This window comes from Eurypyga helias, unplaced genomic scaffold (assembly GCF_000690775.1).
Source record: "Eurypyga helias isolate BGI_N326 unplaced genomic scaffold, ASM69077v1 scaffold22161, whole genome shotgun sequence".
Classification (NCBI taxonomy): Eukaryota; Metazoa; Chordata; class Aves; order Eurypygiformes; family Eurypygidae; genus Eurypyga; species Eurypyga helias.
The window spans coordinates 15,744-35,130 of record NW_010230447.1 but is presented as its reverse complement, the minus strand read 5'-3'; the positions used below and the strand labels follow the sequence as shown (position 1 = coordinate 35,130).

General features: G+C 37.7%; 1 protein-coding gene across 3 annotated transcripts in view; it reads right to left on the bottom strand.

Annotated features, from left to right (window-relative positions):
• Positions 1–19,041, bottom strand: part of WDR33 (WD repeat domain 33) — a 52,060-nt gene extending 33,019 nt beyond the window's left edge. For all 3 annotated transcript variants that reach the window (XM_010160759.1, XM_010160760.1, XM_010160758.1), the window contains exons 1-6: positions 18,822–19,041; positions 16,906–16,974; positions 16,352–16,456; positions 15,639–15,734; positions 15,014–15,165; positions 13,144–13,241 (exon numbers count right to left, since the gene is read on the bottom strand). In XM_010160759.1, the coding sequence (XP_010159061.1) occupies positions 13,144–13,241; positions 15,014–15,165; positions 15,639–15,734; positions 16,352–16,456; positions 16,906–16,974; positions 18,822–19,025 (724 nt within the window). In that variant the 5' untranslated portion in view covers positions 19,026–19,041. The remainder of the gene's footprint in view (positions 1–13,143; positions 13,242–15,013; positions 15,166–15,638; positions 15,735–16,351; positions 16,457–16,905; positions 16,975–18,821) is intronic.
• Positions 19,042–19,387: the final 346 nt, after the last annotated feature.

The window sequence follows — 19,387 nt, the reverse complement described above, 5'->3', positions numbered from 1 at the left end:
CCAATATTTTCCATCCAGACTTACTAGGAAGAGACATCCTCATGGTGAAACCGTAGATTGAAACATACACAGTCAGTGCTCCTAGGGAGAAAGACTGTATATTCCTTGAAGAATTCCGTCACGCCAGGAAAAGAAAATGGCAAAGCGGGGGAGAAGCACGCAGCATGTGAAGAAGCCTTTGAGCAAGCAGGATGCTTTTTTTCAGACAGGAGGCAGCAGCTACAGCTCTACAAAAATGGCCGGCAGGATTGCACCTGCCCTTTAAAGCCCCACCATTCCAATTTTATAATGTGAACACAGCAATTCTGAAGTTTAATATTAGCATTAAAATTTCTAATTGCATGTTTATAAAAGCCCCATTTGAAATTATCAGCAAATGCAACATGTACTGGAGAAATGACAACTCTAACATGCTTTTATGTAGGTGACTGGAATGATCATATTTTTTCTCCATTCCCTTGGAAAAAAAAGGATATTCCTGATAAGCTCGGAACAGTGTGAAACAGAGAACCTACCTTTACCCAAAGATCTCCAGAATGCATCTGCAGAGTACAAATCAATTTAATGTAATAAAAGAGATGTCGGAGTGAATTTAGCTTTTTTGTTCCTAGTCTTAACACCATGTGCTTACTTGTAAGTCTCTGGAGAACAGGGACTTCCAAGGCCGGGCTGGATGAGGCTTGGAGCAACCTGGTCTAGTGGAAGGTGTCCCTGCCCATGGCAGGGGGGTTGGAACTAGATGATCTTTAAGGTCCCTTCCAACCCAAACCGTTCTATGATCCTAAGAAAAGGGGAATGGCAATCCACAGAAATCCATATTCATCAACATTATCCCTATTCCTCATCACTAGATTTAGCAGACTAGCCAAGAGAAGAATGCTTTTGAGACCATATGTATTGCCAAAGAGAAAACACCTCAAACATCCATTTTAATTAGGTGGAGGCCCTGCTAGGGATGCGTCATTGCTGTTTGAGGATGGAAGAGCAGAAAGTAAGATCTATAGGGAAAAGGCATCTTACTATTCAACTACATCAGTTGACCTAAAGTAAGTAGGTTACCATATCCTTAAGACAGGTGGGTGCGGCTTTAAAAATCAAAACAAAAACCACAAACCCCCAAACCCAACCGTATTTTGTAACTGTATCAACTAGTCTAATTAAAAGCATTATTTCTGCCTATGAATTATGCATGAGTAAGAAAAAGAAGGCAGCAGACACAAAGGCAGGATTCTTCTTGACCAGGCACAACAGCAAGCAGTAACACACTGCACCGTATCAAGCTGCAGACCTAGTCAACCTTCAGAGAATAGGGAAATCTTGCTAACTACGCTATATACAGTAGGCTTGATAGCTGTCGAGGTAGTATTTTCCATGTACAGCTGTTCCTTGCTACTGATCAATTACAATTCAGAAGGGGGAATTTGTCTACAGATTTTGAAATGTGTTTTAATTCCTTTCTAAACTCATCTGTAGAACAAATCTGGCTCGGACTTTTTAAGTGCTTGAAAAGTAGCACATTTGAAGACAAAGCAACTTCTAATTTATTTTTAAGATAATTGGTCTCAAAAATATATTTAATATTGTGCTGTCTTCTGTTAATATGCTTAAACTTGACCATTGATGAATTCATTTGGATTTAGGCATAAATGCCAGTCAAGGCCTGGGACTGGTGTGGGCATGCGCAATCAAGTAACACTGTACACCAGCTTTTGCTTGAAAGAGGAAAAACAAGTGTTCTCTAACACCCAACGCATTTAGGCATAAAAGCCGATGTTGGCAAACACACCAAGTGTTCTTAAGGCTCCTTCAGAGAACCTAGGAACGTGACCTAAAGAAATGCACCTTCAAGAACAGCAATGACAAAGCAGATGGACAAACCCAGGCTGCTTCAGTTTAGGCAGTAAAGCAGTTACCCAAGTTACTTTTTTATTTTAAAGCAAACATTTTCAGTGTATTTTAATTGTGCATGTGCTTTAGAGCTTTAAAACACTGCTTGCACAATCTATTTCAGGACTGCATAATTTTGATTCAAACAAGAAAGCAGCAAACTAATATGAAGTCCATAAAATGTTCCACCAGGTACCATTACAAAGGCTGTACACTTACACAGACTGACTGAAATTACGTATGTGCATCTAACAATTACATGTATATGTGTATGTCTACAGGTATCTTTTTACCTCCCTGTTATTACATAACCAGAAGGAGCTTTGAAGATGCTAACAGCACGCTATCGCACTCATTGTCTGTAGGAGGACCCTAAGCAATACTTACACTTCCCTAAAGATTAAGTTGAACAAACTACTAATTGTTATGGAACGACCAAACATTTATCATCTCTGGAAGAAGTTCCACTAATCCAATCCCAATAGACAATGTGTATTTCCTCAGGCATACTTAAAGTTGGAAGAAAAACAAATCAGAAAGAAAAAAAAAAAAAAACCTCTCTGATAGCCTTTTGAAGGTCAGTTCCTTATGTCACTTTTGCTGCTGTACAGCTGAAGGTAACTAAAAATCAAATCGCTAGCACTTTTTTTTTTTCCTTTGTTTCCCCTTTGGCAAAACAGAGGGATTCGTATAAGATCACAGGATAAGTCAGGTTGGAAGGAACCTCGGAAGACTCTTATTCAACCTCCTGCTCGGGGCTGTTGCGTCAGACCGCTTATGGGTTTACCCAGTTTTATTCTGAAAACCTCCAGGGACAGAGACTGCACAGTATCTAAAATTAAGCAAAACTCTCACACTGTTCTACAGCTCCAGTAAGAGAGCAGCTAAAAATAAAGTCTGAAAATTACACCCTCCACCTCCCCAGTAAAAATGGCATTGAAATGTGTTTTCCACTGGACTAGAGAAGGAGATAAAATACTTTCTTTTTGAGAACTTTTAACTTTACCATAATGCTTATTTTTCTTATGGCAACATACCTGGAACATCAAATGAGTTTGAACTCAAACTCCTGGAGATTTCCCTTAGACTTGTACTTTAGTGGGAAATTACTTACCTGTGAATACCATTTGCACTTCAATTTGTGCCATATATCCCCAAGTATTAAAGAAACATGCAAATTCTCTTTTCAAAGGCAAATGTTTTACTTTCATCTGAAATTCTATGCCCCGTCTCAGGACAAGTTTCTCCCATGAAAAGTCTGGCAGGGGGAAAATCAGCTCTTCATTGAATTTAAAGATTTCTTTTAATCTTCAAGTGTACTGATCATTTATAAAGCCAGAAAGAACCTAAACTTTTCCTGAAAAATAGTTCTCAGTGAGCATTAGGCCTTATGACAAGCAAGGAAGAATGCTTAAGTCTTGCTATGCAAACTCTCAACCTGACGACAGTAAATACTTATCAGAGCTACTCCTGACTTAGATCTTAACAGAGAGAAAAGTAAAGCGTAATAGAATCATCTTGGAGAATAAAGCATCTTGGAGAAGAGAGAAAGAAGTCAGCTAAAAGACAAGGAGAATGTAGAAGTACTATATAAGTATTTAGACTTGATCTTCCCTAACATATAATAACAGAAACAATAGACTGGAGCCTACATTTTTTCATTAATTCGTCCTACTGTTTAAGGGCTGGAACAGCTACAGTTAACTTCCTAATTTATCAGGTGTTACGACCCTTTTTAGAGGAAGGTTTTTTTAAACGTGATGGAAGCTTTAAAAGTAAGATTTTAATGTAACCTTTAAAATATATTCATGCTCCACCATTCTAAAGAAAAAGTTAAATAAAAAAGCTATTGCACACAGGGTAGAAAATACGATGCACCTGGCAGCACACACCACAAAGCTGGGGTTGCTTTTTTACTGAAAGATATGTTTTCCCAATTTTAAGCAACCAACAGAACACATTCCTCAGCTTTTCTGATTGACAATTTTAAGTTTACTCTGAGATCTTGGGGACTTGGTAGGAAAGAAAAAAAAAAAAGGTACACACAATTTCTACCAATGGTCGAACCCAGTTAAAGACAACTGTCTTCAGTGACAGTACCTATTTTCAAAGACTGAGATACTTGCAGTCCTTGTCCTGCCTACGAGAGAAAGTTACACTAAAGTGACACAGCCACTTCTTGATGTGGTTGTAGTTATAGCGGGAGTAGCTCTACTCACCTATCTTTACTGGAGCTAAATCAATTTATACACAAAATGAAAAATATTGATAAAATAATCTCTTTTATCTTTAAAAAAATTACTTAATTAACCTGTGCTTTAAACAGCTGAACACAAGCCAGAACTTGATGGACTATGTAATGTATCAAAATAGTATTTTGCAGAACTAGAAACATCTGTCCAAACTGTCTGGGATGGAAAAAGTGTAAAACCCAGTCTAAGAATTATTTTTGGTAAGATAAAAGTATCTTGTAAAGTTGTCACTTTCTCCCATACAGCTGTACTTCTGATGCTTACAACTGTGCCTCTCTGAACCTTAGACACTTAACAGCCCTATCATTTTGAATTTAAAATACACTCTATAAAAATACTTTCCTTCATAAAATATGGATTTATAAATTTTTAAAGACAGTTCCTTTACCTGAAACACACACATATACTTTCAGCAGTAAAAATCAAAATGTCTTCCCATGAAAAGGGTTTTGTTTTCAACTAAAAGCCTTTATCTGTAAATAGCAAAAGAGAGTTTTTATTTTCACCATGAAATCAATCTCAGTCACTTAGAAAGTTCTGGCACTGTACTTTGAAAATTAATATTTATTACATGTTTGCATGCTTAATCAACCAGTTTTTGCAGAAGCATGCAACATGCATGTGCCTCGATTACAGTCTCAACTGAAGCAATCCAGAGCTAGGCTTAGGTCTGAGGAGTAACTATTAGGTATTTCAGATTTAGAGCTGTTAAACTGACAAAAATTGGGGGCATTGGGAAATCCACATTACTTAGTCCCTAATTAAAACCGTAAGTAGTTTTAATCAACTGGTAGAGACAGCTTTCTCCTAGATTTGGTATCATTTGCTCACTGAATTAGCACTCCATACTCATCTTCTGAATGAATACAGAACGTGTTCCTAACTACTCAAAATCATCAGCCTGAGTCTCTGAGAGTCATGACACAGAACACTAAATTTTAAAAAAAGGGAGGGGGAGAATCGGTACCATTATTACATATTTCCACTCACATTACAGTTTATATACAGACTCTTGGTACCTTATATAGTGTCCGTCTGTGTCTGAGTGTGTCATTCAGCCATAAAACCCCAGCCTCTTCTCTGGTTGCTCCAGCAACTGAGTTTGCCCTGATTTATCCCCACAATACCAGGAGCAGAACTTCTGTTAGTTCCCACCACCAACTCCTCATCTCCTTGTTCACACTGCCACTACCTTTTCTCAGTTGTTACACCAGATGTTGGTTGTTCTTTTCATACACCCTCCAGAATTTTTCCAGAAGTGTGAGAACTGCAATGTTATTCACGCGCTAAAATTGGATGCAGAGCGTCTCCCTACTAAAGCCAGAATATCACTTGGAGCTAAGTGTACTATAATAGGGAATAATTTGAGTATGAAGAATGGAAATGATGCAAAGGAAACTATCAAATGCTTCGCAAAGTCTATGCTTTCCTAGATGTACAAAAGCTTTTAGTATAGTAACTACAGGATATGAAGAGAGAGGCAAAAAAACCCAGTCTGTTTAATCCACACACAAAAGAAAAGTGGAGTGCAGAAGCCTGCAAGGAAAGATTCTAAGGACTGACATGAATTACCTGCACTAGGGAATTGTGGGGTTTATTTTTTGAAGACTGCTACCATTTATTCTGAAATAGCATATTTCTGCAGTTAGATTCCAGTAAGAAATGGTGTCAGACGAAAGATTCCATTAAAAAAATAATAAATGAAGTGCCCAATTCTGAGTATTTCTCTGCATAATATTCAGAGAAGATGAGTTACTGACATAACTTGCATAAGAAAAACTCCAGATGATTTCGTTTGTTGAGAACGTTTGAGATGACAAATACTGGTGAGTAGATACCAGGAAGCCACTATCTTTAATGCATGTGACCTGCATCCTTGTCAAAAATTGCACTTGTGCTGAGAAAGACTGGTATAATTTTAGCATCTATATTTAAATGTCTTTAGAGTTTGGGACTTTTTTCATCAGTATCAATATAATCTGCTTAAAACAGTGGTTTTCCTTCTAACCGACAATGAGCAGGACTTGAGAAAAAGCTCGCGGCTGCATCAGTGGTTCCTACTTTATGCAATACCCTGACCACATGCCATATTACGTTTACTTCCACATGCAGTCATAACAGATGACAATAAAGTTCTCACCACTTAAGTATTTATATTAACAAACCATAAAAAAGGTCTCACCCAGTTTATTATTTTATCTATCCCTTGCAATTATCAAACACACAGAAGGCAGCAGATGCAAGGAATCTATTTCACAGCAGCACTAAGAGTTGGCTGTTCGGTGAAACTCTAGGGTTTCTCAAGACCCTATTACAAGTACTAGCTTTTTTAGTGTAAAATTTGCCCTTGGACTCAACATGACATGTTCTGTAACTTTCAGCTTCAGGATAATTTCTTGAAAGGAAGAGAGATTTCAAAACTGAATCTGAAATAATATCATCCTTGCACAGAGCCTCTTCATTCTTGTCTCATGAAAAGCACTGACAGAAGTGTGCGGTAAAACTTTTTCATGGCATGGTGCTGTGGCTCATCTGTCATGATCCCTTTCATTCATTCTTTGAGAATTCTGTATGTTCTTAGTTATTAACTTCTCAAGATTTCTAAAACACTAGATTTTTAGATGTGAATCAGAACTCTAAGACTTAGCAGGTTGTACTTCAACGGTACTCACAACTGAAAAGCAATATAATCCAAACGCTTGTAGGATTCAACCAGCTTCAAGAGCAAACTTCAGTACCCTCTAATTCTCCTTGCAGTGTTTTAGGAAGCAGAGCAAAGGCATCATGAACGTACCTCCTAATCACCACCTTTTAAGCACAGAAACCAAAGGTCTCAAGTACAGTTGATCAAAATAAAATTTTTGTCCGATCCAGAACACATCAAATAGAAACCTGATATAAGTCAACATAGCAAGAAGTTTTTCTGATCCCTCAGATGGATTTTTACATCTAACAAATAGAACTGGTTATTTAAGAAAGTCTACTTCTAATCAAGTTTCCCATACAGAGAAAACCAAGACACTGTAGCCTTGAAAGTCACATTCAGAAATAAAACTGAGTTGCTAGCTGACACTTGAACAATAGCGGCTTCAAGCAAGAAGATATTGGATGCTTCCCATCTAGTGTAGCTTATACCCACCACCCCAGCAAGCAGCAATGACTGAGGTTATCTATGAGCTCAGGAGGGTGTATGTGTATTCACACTCCAAGTCTTTTGGTGTTAATTAACTCTCGAAAAAGTATAGAGATACTGGAAAAATATATTTTGCAAGATAATTTCTATTTATGAGGTTGGAAAGTATATAGTATTTCTAACTCTCAATCTTCTATTGCAATGAAAAACTGAATGAGACTACGTAGAGTCATTTATGCACACAACCCAAAGTGGCAGCAGCAGGGCTGGCACAATGCATACAGCAGAGCATCACCGACTGCGCAAGTGATTTGAACTGCTCATGAAGGAAAAAACCCTTCACAGGTTCACTGTTAGCATCCCGGTGAGTGGGCTCCCAAACATTTCTTGTGTCAAACACGTGACAAATTTGGTGCACAGCCATTCAGAGTGTAACTGTACCCCAAAAGACTTAGCTGCAACTTATCTCTCTCCCTCATCCAAAACCTGGCTTTGGCAATGAAGATTCACAAGGATATGAGACCTGCAATGTAAACTGCCATGCTACAATCTACCAACAAAGATGTTTAACTAATTCAACACTAGCATTTCAAAACCACTCATCTTAAAGTCCAAAAATTCAAGGATTTGCCTTCTCTAGATTGATACAACTGGTACCAATATTAGCCAGGTCTCATCTCATCTTGGGCTTTTGTTCTAAGGAAAAATCCTTCTACCATTTACTCATGTAGGGATGTATCAGTAGAGTAAAATACATACCAGATACACCTGAAGTCCTAACAGTACAAAGAAGGAAGCCCTCACAAAAACTGAGGGTTTAAACACAATGTCTCCTTACAAGAAACAGTATCAACATACATGCATTTCTTGAATTTTGCTTGGGTTTCTCTCCCTACTGAGATAATGAAAATAGAAACAGCTCATATAAAAGGTAGAAAGATGGAAACAATAACATAAGCAATTTTTTTTCCTTTTAACTCATCCAATATAGAGTTCAATAACGTTCCAGGAAAAGGTAACGATTTTAGAAGCTACCTGCTTCAAAGGCTAAGAGGTACTAGTGTATGTTTTAAAGTGAAAGACCAAACTGGAGTTCTGGTTAGTTCCGGTTCTCAGGTTCCTTTTAACTATTGAACACATCACCTCTGAATTTAAGTACAGGATTTGTTCTTTAACGGAAGAAGCGGATGTCAAAAACTTTGAAGAGATTATTCACTTTCAGGCACAAAGCGCAGAATACACAAACCACACAATAAATTTAAACCACTAAAGACAAAGACACTCCATGGTATTTTATTTGCTAATGAAGACCCAGAAATGGAGTAAAAGGAATAAAGGAAGAAATAAAAAATTCACCAGTTATTTCAGAACGCCTTGCTGTGGAGACACCTCTTCAGAACTTGTGAGCAGGTAAAAATTAAGTTTACTGTGATTGCTGTGACTTCTGCATGCATGTACGGACATACATGTTAATTTGTAGGTGAACGATTTGGCACTGGTGTTACGCCGGAACTGGAAGTTCTGTGCAGAGCAATGTTACCAGAGACAGGCAAAAGACTTTCCTCAGAGTAAATCACACACTGATAAAAACATATCTGTTTTACAAATTGCAAATTTTAAATCCAGACAGAATGTAAAGGAATCATGATTGCTTTTGATAGTCCAAGTTACAATAAGAAAAATCTTTTGCCAAATCTACTGTGTTGGCTGGAAGACTACTTAGTGCACTATCCTATTTTTGCAGCCAGAAAATATAAAAACCTATCTACAAAAAACCTTATCTACTTATCTTACCAAACCCTGGGTTACCATCCATCAGAGACCTGCGTAGGGTCACCCCCCAAAAGCCCTATTTAAGCCAGGCAACTTCTGAATTTCTGGGAATGTAGAGCTCATCTAGACTTCTGAATGAAAATCTTACAACTCTCCCAAGCACGCATTTCTACTGGACTTTGTGTGTGTGACTGAAAGGAACGAGAAGGGACTGACAATACTGAAGTGCCTTCGTAGCCTCCTAACCCATGACTTCATACTGGAAATAATTAAGGCATCTTGTGTTTACTAATGATCTAGTCAAAACATTATCAGGGATACCTTAAGAACATACCCAAAGATTCACAGCCACCACTAGAATCATTGATAATATTAATTTCTCAACAGAAATAAAGGGCTATCAAGCTTTTACTGCATTCTTTTTTTCTCTAGATGTGACTGCCATTAATAAAAGCCATCAGTGTGTACGTTCTTATAGAAATGGGGACTGTGTACGTAAGTCCTGGCATTAACTTCACTGCAACTGTTTAGACCTGACTGCGTTTTGTTATAAACGCCATTATTGCAAATGCCTTTCAGGGTAGCAGATTATTGACAACAGATCGCTATACTATGGACTGTTTCCCATGTCTTGGTATTTCAACAAAAACATTCTAACATCAGTTCGATTGCTACCAGCATACATTAGGAAGTGCACCAAACTGTACTTGTTATCATCATCAAGATGATGTACAGAAATTAACACAGGCAAAAACTACCAGCTCAGAATTAGGAGTACACCACCTTTACTTTGAGAGAAGAGACAGACAGTAATTAGGCTGGAGGGAAGAGCAAGCAGGTAACTGACTATGACAATGCCATTTCCCCCATCTTCAAGTTCTTCCAAGATAATTCACTTGAAGATTAATTACTTAACGATGATTGCCCAAGAAACTGAAAATTTTAGTCCTATTCACTACTTCACAATATTAAAAAGTAGTCTGATAAATCTGGACGTACTTTAAATAGAATGTCAAAACTCCACCTACTATGCCCTGGAAATCCACGAGAGTAGAAACAGCAAACTTACAATTTAGTGAAAAGCGGCTAAATGAAAATGAAGAACAAAGCAGGCTGTCCTGTTTATTTTCATTTTGACAAATTAAAAGGCAGGTGAAAACAGTACGTAAGCGTTCCTCATACAGCCCACATATTTGTGGCTTTAACTACTGAAAAAATTGTGCAGCCTACTGTAGACAGCTGAAAGAACTCCAGCAAAACCTTAAGAATTAGTCCTATGTAATTTATGACCTCTATTTTTTTCTGCAATCCTCTTTGGAAGGTAAGACACAAATTGTTCCCTCAGACCAGTTTCAAATAAAGAGAACCATGTCATCAAATAACAGAAATAAATTATATTAGTTCATTGCAGTGTAAACAAAAGCATCCGTAACAAGTCTGCTGATATAGAAAGGACAAATACTGTAAAGCATATCCTAATAGCTTTAAGGCTCCTTATAGAGTTGCTTTAAAAGCATTCCTTAGCATTAAAGTCCTCAATCATAGAATCACAGAACAGTTTGGGTTGGAAGGGACGTTAAAGACCATCTAGTTCCAACCCCCCTGCCATGAGCAGGGACACCTTCCACTAGACCAGGTTGCTCAAAGCCTCATCCAGCCTGGCCTTGGACATTTCCAGGGATGGGACATCCACAGCTTTTCTGGGCAACCTGTTCCAGTGCCTCACCACCCTCTCTGGGACGAATTTCTTCCTGATACCTAATCTAAACCTCCCCACTTTCAATTTAAAGTCTGTGTTTCAAAATACATTTCTTCATTTGCTACTGAAAAAATCAGTAGGAATAATGATCTATTGATCTTGCATCCTTGGGAGTGATAATTTTTTTTTTTAAATGAACACATCTGACTGTAAATTGATAAGATTCACTTGATTTTTATAATTCAGTGTGATAAGCTGAAGAATACCTTCAAACACAACATGAAGCTTTGGATCTAATCTACAGTGTAGAATCCCTTCAACTTCACATCACCAATATTATCCAGAATAGCTGAAGCATGGCTTGTGAAAGTAGGAAGAGAAAAAAAACATTCCTTAGCATGGCATTTCATCACTTTCTGTGTATAATGAAATACATTTTTAATGAAGTGCCAGCAGAATTTCAATTTACAGATCACTAACTTTGGAATGGCATTGGCATGAGTATTTTTACATGTTTTGAAGGCTGTACTAAGCAAAGTTTTACAGGTCACACTCCTAAATATGTAAAGGTAGAATGCACGTGGATAAGTTCTGTAAAGCCATAAGCTCTGAACCCCAAATAACAAAATGAAAGCTTGTACTTTCCACCAAGAAAGCTACCTAAGTGTTACTCCACACAGCTCTTTCAAATACATCTTCTGATCATCTTAAACAATAGTACGAGGGGACAGAAACCAAAACAAACTTGCATGTCTGCAGAAACATCCTCCCACCCCCAACACTCAGCGTTTTGGGTATTATTTTTATTTTATTGTGGGGGATTTTTTTTGGTGGTGTTTGTTTTTTTGGCTTGGTTTTACTGGTGATGCAGAGATGCAAAGTTTTAAAAATATTTCCAACGTGCATAAAAGATGAAATGTATTGTAGGTACATCATGTAAGCAGAAGTAAAAATATTCTTCACAGAGCTGTTTTTCAAACTAGAAAGTGTATATTGAGATGTATAAGATGTAAGAAATTAGCATAATTCCATTTGAGATACAGTCACAGTCCCAGTGTTCAAGTATGCAAGGTAAACAGAAGGAAGCATAATGCAAGTTCTGTTCTTTATGGCCTAAATTAAATGCTTTACTCCTCCTACTTTAGGCAAAATGTTAAAACAAAGTAGAAGAATTGGAGGGGTTTTTATGATCTTGACAACTCTGCATGGAGGCAATCCCCATTTCCTCCACACAGTTTAAATGAGTAGTTGGTACAAACCTGGAGGAGGGTATAGGCTGTGTTTAGTGCAGAATGATTTCTCTTGTAGAGCATCAAGCAAAACAGTCCCAAATCTGTTTGGGCCCTTCCAGAATAACTGGTGTAAATGTTATAGCCTAGAAATCTGTTTGCCAGCTCCTGCAAAGAACACATCTACCATAATGTCTACACACAGATTCTGTTAGAATATCATCACTGCAAGAATGCTGGAGCCCAATACATTTTTAGAGTACCAGTTTTTAAGAGTAAAACAAGAAGACAGCTTAAGAGTCAGGAGAAACAGGGACAGTGCTTCTTCAGCAAATTTAAAATGCTTTCAACTTGGAACTGCATCATGTAAAAAGAAAAATCCTTAGTTCAGGAAAGCAGTGAACAAGCTCACACACTTACAACTGAAATTCCATGGTTTTATTGCATACCTTCTTGCATTGTATCTGCACGCCTATAACCCCCACCTCACGGCAGTCTAACATACTCTTCTATTAAATTATGTACCTTTCATATCTTCTGCAAGAGAGAACAGCTGTCAGAAGCGATTAATGTCCTCATAAGATTGCAACAAGAGGAGAAAGCTGAATAAGGCCAGTGGAAAGGCACCGGAAGTAAGTGTACAGAGATGGTGGGCAGAAAACCATCAAACTGAAGGTAGGACTATTTGCACGTGCTATGCGTTATGTGATCAAAATTTACTACTTCTCTCCACCTAAGTGCTCTCATCTTCTTAAGGACTAAGAAAAAGTAACTAGTTTGCCACTGAAGACTTCAGAATAGAAGGCACTCCCATGAAGAGAATGGCATCCTTTAAGATTAAGATTTGGAGAAAGATAAATGTATTCCTGATCCAGAAACAACTGTTTCTACCAACATTAGCTGCAGAAAAAGTGTCATTATATCCACTTCCATTGTTCAGAGCTTAAGGGGATAGTAACTAGAGTAACACCCTCATGAACTGCAGCCTACCTGAATATTATAAGGCACCTATAGCAGCAGCCAAACAAAAACTTGTTTGGAGGATATAAGACAGGGATGTAATACAAAAATGTAGTCAAGCTGATACTTCAGTATTGTGAACACCTAGTTAAAAAAAAAAAGGTTTTCCCCCTCTTGAAATACCCCAATCAGTACTTTTGGTACACATACCTCGAAGAATTCTCTCCTCATGGCAACGTAGAAAGTCCCAGATTCTAACAGTGCCGTCGTCAGAGCATGTAGCAAATTTATTATCCGTGGGTGAGAAACTGTTACATGAAGACACACAGCAGGGGAAAGAAGTCAGCATTTAACAGATTATCTATGCTTCTCAGACAGGGCAAAATTATACTGTAATGTGTTATACACTGAAGGATGCATTTGAACATAGGACCTTCTAAGTGAATACAGTGCCTGTCAAATGACACTTCATCACAAGACATGAATTTAGCATAGGTTTACTATTGCATTGCAGTCCCTTGTCAAATGAGGAAAAAAATCCAGAATTCCTTCTTAGCACCGTCCTATCTATAACTGCACACACTAGTGCCTCCTCTGCAGGATGAGAAGCAACATCAATATTATTTGGTAACTGTCACCCTGGATTTTCATGTTTGGTAACACCATAAGAAAGTGACACTGTGAAGAAGAACAGGAGAACAGTTCTTAGCAAAACCACTCCTCTTCAGCCACAGGTGCTTTGTAGCAGAGAAGCAAAAATAAGGGAAAGCTGGTCACAGGAAAATGTTAGTTGGATTAACTGTTAGGAAAAAAAGTTATACAAGACATGTGTACCACTTATCGTAAAAGTAATTTGGAAAAAATCCCTCTTATTACACCCCATCAACATCATGAAAAGAATCCTACAAACATAGAAGCAGCTTCCAGATTGAGCAGTCAATATTGCTTGATGAAAGTCACTGGAAAGCAAGGAGTTACTTAGCCACGTGATTAGGGCCAGCACATCTCCAGCAACTGACAGGCACTCACTCCCTTTTTGGTACAGTGAAAGACCATGAGGGAACCCTTGTGAAATCCTAGATCTTTATGATCAGGGAAGGGCTTAATATAGTAGAGAAATTCAGTGTATGGCCATGATAGTCAGACAGTAACTGAATCCAGTGTAAGCACTTCTCATAACCAAACTCTGACAGAAAATGCTGCACTCTATCAAAGAAAATGGTGACTTTAGTGGAAAGTGGTTTTGTGGCAGTAAACCTTTATCGCCAAGGGCCAGCACCTGAACCCGAAGAGCACTGCTTTAGCTTCATTTTGGATCTGCAGCTTCTCTTCAGGCTTACTTTAAAAACATTTCCATATCTGACTAAAGATTACGTGCAGGTTTGCTTTAGAAACATCCTTCATTTACATCTTACTGAGAATATCGCTTTAGAGTCCATTTTTTTTTTATATAGACATTTGCACAACTGAGGCATCAACACTGAACCAAGAGAATATCCTACAGTCTTCTTTTCAATGGCTTGCTTACAGTTTCAAGCTTGTAGAACCCATTCCGTATTAACATTAGACTTCTGTATGTGGCAGTCTGCGTGGGTATTTAGTATTACTGGAAGTCTTGGCTTCACCAAGCCAAGCAGTTCTTCACTTTATTTAGTGTTTTATTATTTTGTGAGAACTATGCAGGTGTTTTATTTCTGAAGGCTTTATATTTTATTCAGTTGGATTATTAAAGACTGAATTCTTTATTTGGAATGAAATTGTCGTCTTACACAGTGCGTATAAAAAGGAATAACTGATACACATCGTCACCATATAAAAGTGAAAAGAATACCAGTGCAAAATGCGGCAGACAAATACATCTCTAACATATTGCAGAGGCGGATACTGGGACAACACCAATTCAGAAAGGTGCCAGCAAAACGGTGAGAGTGTGGAAACAAAAGAAAATATTGTGTTTATGTGGTGCAGGAAGTTTCCCAGAATCTGACAGAACCCATGCATTTCTGCACCCAGAATACACTTAGAGAACAGTCTAACCATGGCAATAGGTACTACAGAAAATGGTATATTGTGTATAAACCTGGCCTCTCTAATCGCCTCCTTATGTGCCTGGAACATCTTGACGTTGTTCATGTTGGACTGCCAGTATTTCACATATCCCCCGTGGTCTGCTGTCAGCATCCACATATCATTGTGTGACCAAGTCATAGCCCTTACAGGGCTGTCGTGAGCCTGTAAATTCAGAAACAAAACTTCTAGCAAACATGTACAAATACTATCTGACCCATACAAATAGAAAAGGTAGCAAAAGTTCCTACTTAACAGCTGCAACAAAGAAACAAAATCAATGATGATTTAGTCAAAGATGTTATTGTGGGGAAAAAAAAAACCCTTACCCTTGTATACAATGGTCTTCTATATAATAAGAGTATTTGCATTTTGTTTCCAAAGCGTTTATTATTACAAATACTCATAGTACGTTCTTGAGAACGGTTAGTATAGCATATGGAGATGGGATGAAAAGCATGAAATGAATTGCCTATAGCCACTGTCTGACAAGGGGGTCAGAGCAGAATAAGAGACCTCTAAGACTCCCATTACTGCATTTAGACCACGAGACCCGTGATGAGCAGCGTGAAGGTGCGTTCCTAAAAACATGCTCCAACACCTGAAGGAAAACCACAGAAATCTTGAGATGAATTTACCTGCAATATCGTTTCAAAATTGAAAGTCAGTCCATTCCATAAAGTGAACTCTCCACTAGATGCACCAGTGACCAAGCGTCTCCCCTCAGGAGTCCACTGCAAAAGAAAAATTTACCTAGACTGTGCAAACATCCAAATATTTCTTTGTAACCCTCCAAAACACAACCTTCTTCCAGGCAATTTGCAAAACTGGAATTTACTAAATGACTTTCTAGATGATGCAAGATAGAAAAAAAATGCAGAACTGTGCCAGAGGACTTTTGTAACAACAGGACAAAGCCCACTGTAAAAGCAATGCAAAAGTCTAGTCGTAAAGAAGCAGCAACTTATTGGCACCAGTACATTTCTAGAACACAATTTCCATAGTAAAAAATACTGCTGACATCACTGAAAAGACATTAAAAGGTGCTACAAGTCAAACTGCACAGACCAAATTCCCTTCTTTACCGTGAATCAAGATATATTAGCCCCTCCAAAGGTGGGAAACATAGGAAGGGGACCTCAAACCCAGAGGAAGAATTATTTTGTACTCAGACCTCACCACTTAATTTTCTAAAACCCTCCACAGAAGACTGGACACAGAAGTAGTCCATGCATTCTGTATTCTAGTTTTATTTAGAAATGCTTGAACTGTTATGTTCTTTCTTTCTTAATAATATCACTCTAATTTAAATTAAGACAATACAACTAAGTAAATCCAACACAATACTCACCCTGACAACAAACACTGGGCATTTTACTTTATTAGTAGATGTCCGAACAAATTTTGTAGTTACAGCATTCATAGGGTTGTTCAGCATTCCTATAGGAGGAACCAACTATGAGAGAAGAAACAAAAAGATTTAGTGATGACATTTCTAACCAGAAACCACAAGAAAAGCGTACATTCTGAACACCCATTTCTGGAAAAGCAAGTTTTATAATTTGCAGGGGTATTATCAGAAGTCAAGTCAGTAGAACTGTTAAAAAGTCTCCAGGATTTACCAACTCAAACATCCAGAACCAGCATCTTCAAGACCAGCTGTGAAAGCTCAGTGCATTACAAGGGTTCTTATACCCAAACATTAAAAGCCTATCCCATTTCAGGTTCTCTTTGTGGACACAGATTCCAACCAAACAAGATAATAGAGAATGAAGACACCCTTCATATATTTGAGGCCTCTTGTGGACAAGAAAGTTAGCCTCAGCTGACAGGCAGAACCCTTCTGATCTTCTGGACAAATTTTATCCACAGAACTTCATCAGGGAATAGGAAGACTTTACTTACGTCATTGTAATATCCCGCATCAGGCTGGATTGCTCGCATATCACGCTGGTCTCTCTGCCATATTCTATTCTGGAAAGAAGAAAACAACTAGTTCGTATCACCACTATAAACAACAGAAAGTAAGGAACACAATAACCGCTTGTTTTGGAAGTTCCATAGTACTCCAAGGATAGGATTTTTAGAATAAACTCAGTCCAAATACTTTGGTCTCAGAAAATCTGTAGAATTTCTACGGCATAACAAAAGATTCAGTAATGTTTAAAGTCTTGATTTCATCAGACTACATCAGCTCATTTAAAATGTCAGTTTAGCAATATCAAAGGAGCAGTCCCATGTAATAAGCCACATGATTGTGGCAAAGATGATTCGTACTTTGCTGCCCAAGGTTAACGGGTACTCTGCAAGAAGCACGCTCAGTCATTTCAAAAGCTTTATGCTTTTGAAGGACAAGCATCTACACCATTAGGAGCTGTGTCGACGAACTCTAAATGAAATCCCACACAGTGACACAAGCTTGAAAGGATGCTTCTGCAGCTGAAGTATGAAGATAATGTGTTCAAATGGATAAAACTTAGAAGACCAAGGGACAGAAATGTCTTCAATTATTTAAATTGTGAGCTGTCAAACACAACCTTTGCAAAAACACTTTAAGTGATTTAAGAATGAAATTATTTCATCTTTGTGCTGTAGACTTCACCAATTTGGATGTGTGTACATATTAAAAACTAAAATTCTAGGTAAAATATTTCCAGCATACACCACTGTAATTTGCTAAAATTTCTTAAGCCAAGGGCAAGTTATATATAAACTCTTTTTTGCACTTTTTTAGAATTGCAAATTAAATCAGTAGTATTGAAGCCAGAACTGAAATGGAATTCTGGTATATCCTAATTCTGTGTAGGCATCCAAAACATACAGATTTTTTTTTCCCCTCCATTTTGTTTTAGAAGCACCAGTCTGAAGGTACTTATTTCTGCTACAGTAAAAAAGGTCCTGAACTGCTACGTTTTTGTGGGTTGTTTTTGTTTGTGGTTTTTGTTTGGTTTTTGTTTAAGAATTGGTCCACTACTAATAGAATCTTTTTCAAGTTTGGGCATTCCTAAAATACATGTTTTGAATGTTTGGTGTTTAAACATATCTTGGAAGATAATTGAAATTTCTTATTAAGACAATCTTCCAATTGTTAACACTACAAATATTATCATGCACTGGCCACAGCAGATTGAATTCATCATGGCTTTGCAGCACTGCTTTTGAAATTCCAACAATTCCTGTATTGGCATATTTGATTCTGTTTCTTCTGAGCTAGTAAAAAGTACCTTGTACAGTGTATCTTGATCATAAAATTCTATTTTTTAACAAACGAATGCCACCTCATCAGCAAAGTTAAATAAGCATTTCTACAGGAATATTTCTTCAACAAAACTTCATTTAAGTTGTTCTGTATCTATTAAATGTACAGAAAGGGACTTTCAGAGACCACAGGGCAAGTTACAGTGCTATTTAGCAAACCAATAAGAAAACATTTTATTGTGCCCTGGTTTTGTAGAGGAAGGAGTAATAGTTTATTTCCCATTTTGGGAAATTTTAATTTCAAAACAAAACCAAGAACAATTACATTATTAATAACAACCTTGTACATTCACTGAAAATTCTGAACATCACACAAGACACTCAATTGCACTCCAAGTTGGAATTCCAAGACAGATGTAAAAGTTGGTGTTTACAATGTACATATGCAGTTTTATTACCACGGACCAAACATCTTACCATACATACCATACCAAATTTACAAGCATTTGTCACTTAGTTTGAATATACAGCAGTATTCCAGACTGATCTATGAACACTGAAAAGCACAATCCTAACTTTCAGGAAGGAAAATTCTTTCAAACAAAACCAGAAAATTAACTAACCTCCAAATATTTAATTACAGAGGGATTGTAGTCTATGGTCTTTCGGTTCACAGCTTTTCTCATCCGCTTTCCATCAAAAGTAAGCTGTTGCATTGCTTGCTGCTGTGCAAAATCAGGTCTTTTGTAGAACAACTGCCGAGGCGCCTGGTGCTGGAACCTCGGCATATGGAAAAATCGTGGCGGGGAGCCAATTTCTGTGGCCATGGCTATCTTGTTTCTGGAAGGCTGCAAAAAGTGAAACACCAGGTTAGTACATAATAACAACAAAAATCCCACATTAGTATCTCCCCTGACATAAGTTTTTAAGGATGAATAACAACTTCAGAAAGCACTGTTTATTGGGAAGAAATATCTGCAGGTTCTTCTGAACAACTATTATTCTTCTGTGCCACATAACACTGACATTGAGGTGCTTTGTTCTCCATCAAGAGGAAATCTGTATTGAAACCAATCACTATAAAGCTTGCATTGCCATCCCTAAACTAGAACTATCCTGAACTCCTCTTTTGAAAAAAGAATTTAAACCAAAATAAACTAGCACTGTCAAAGGAATGCAAAAGGGCTGA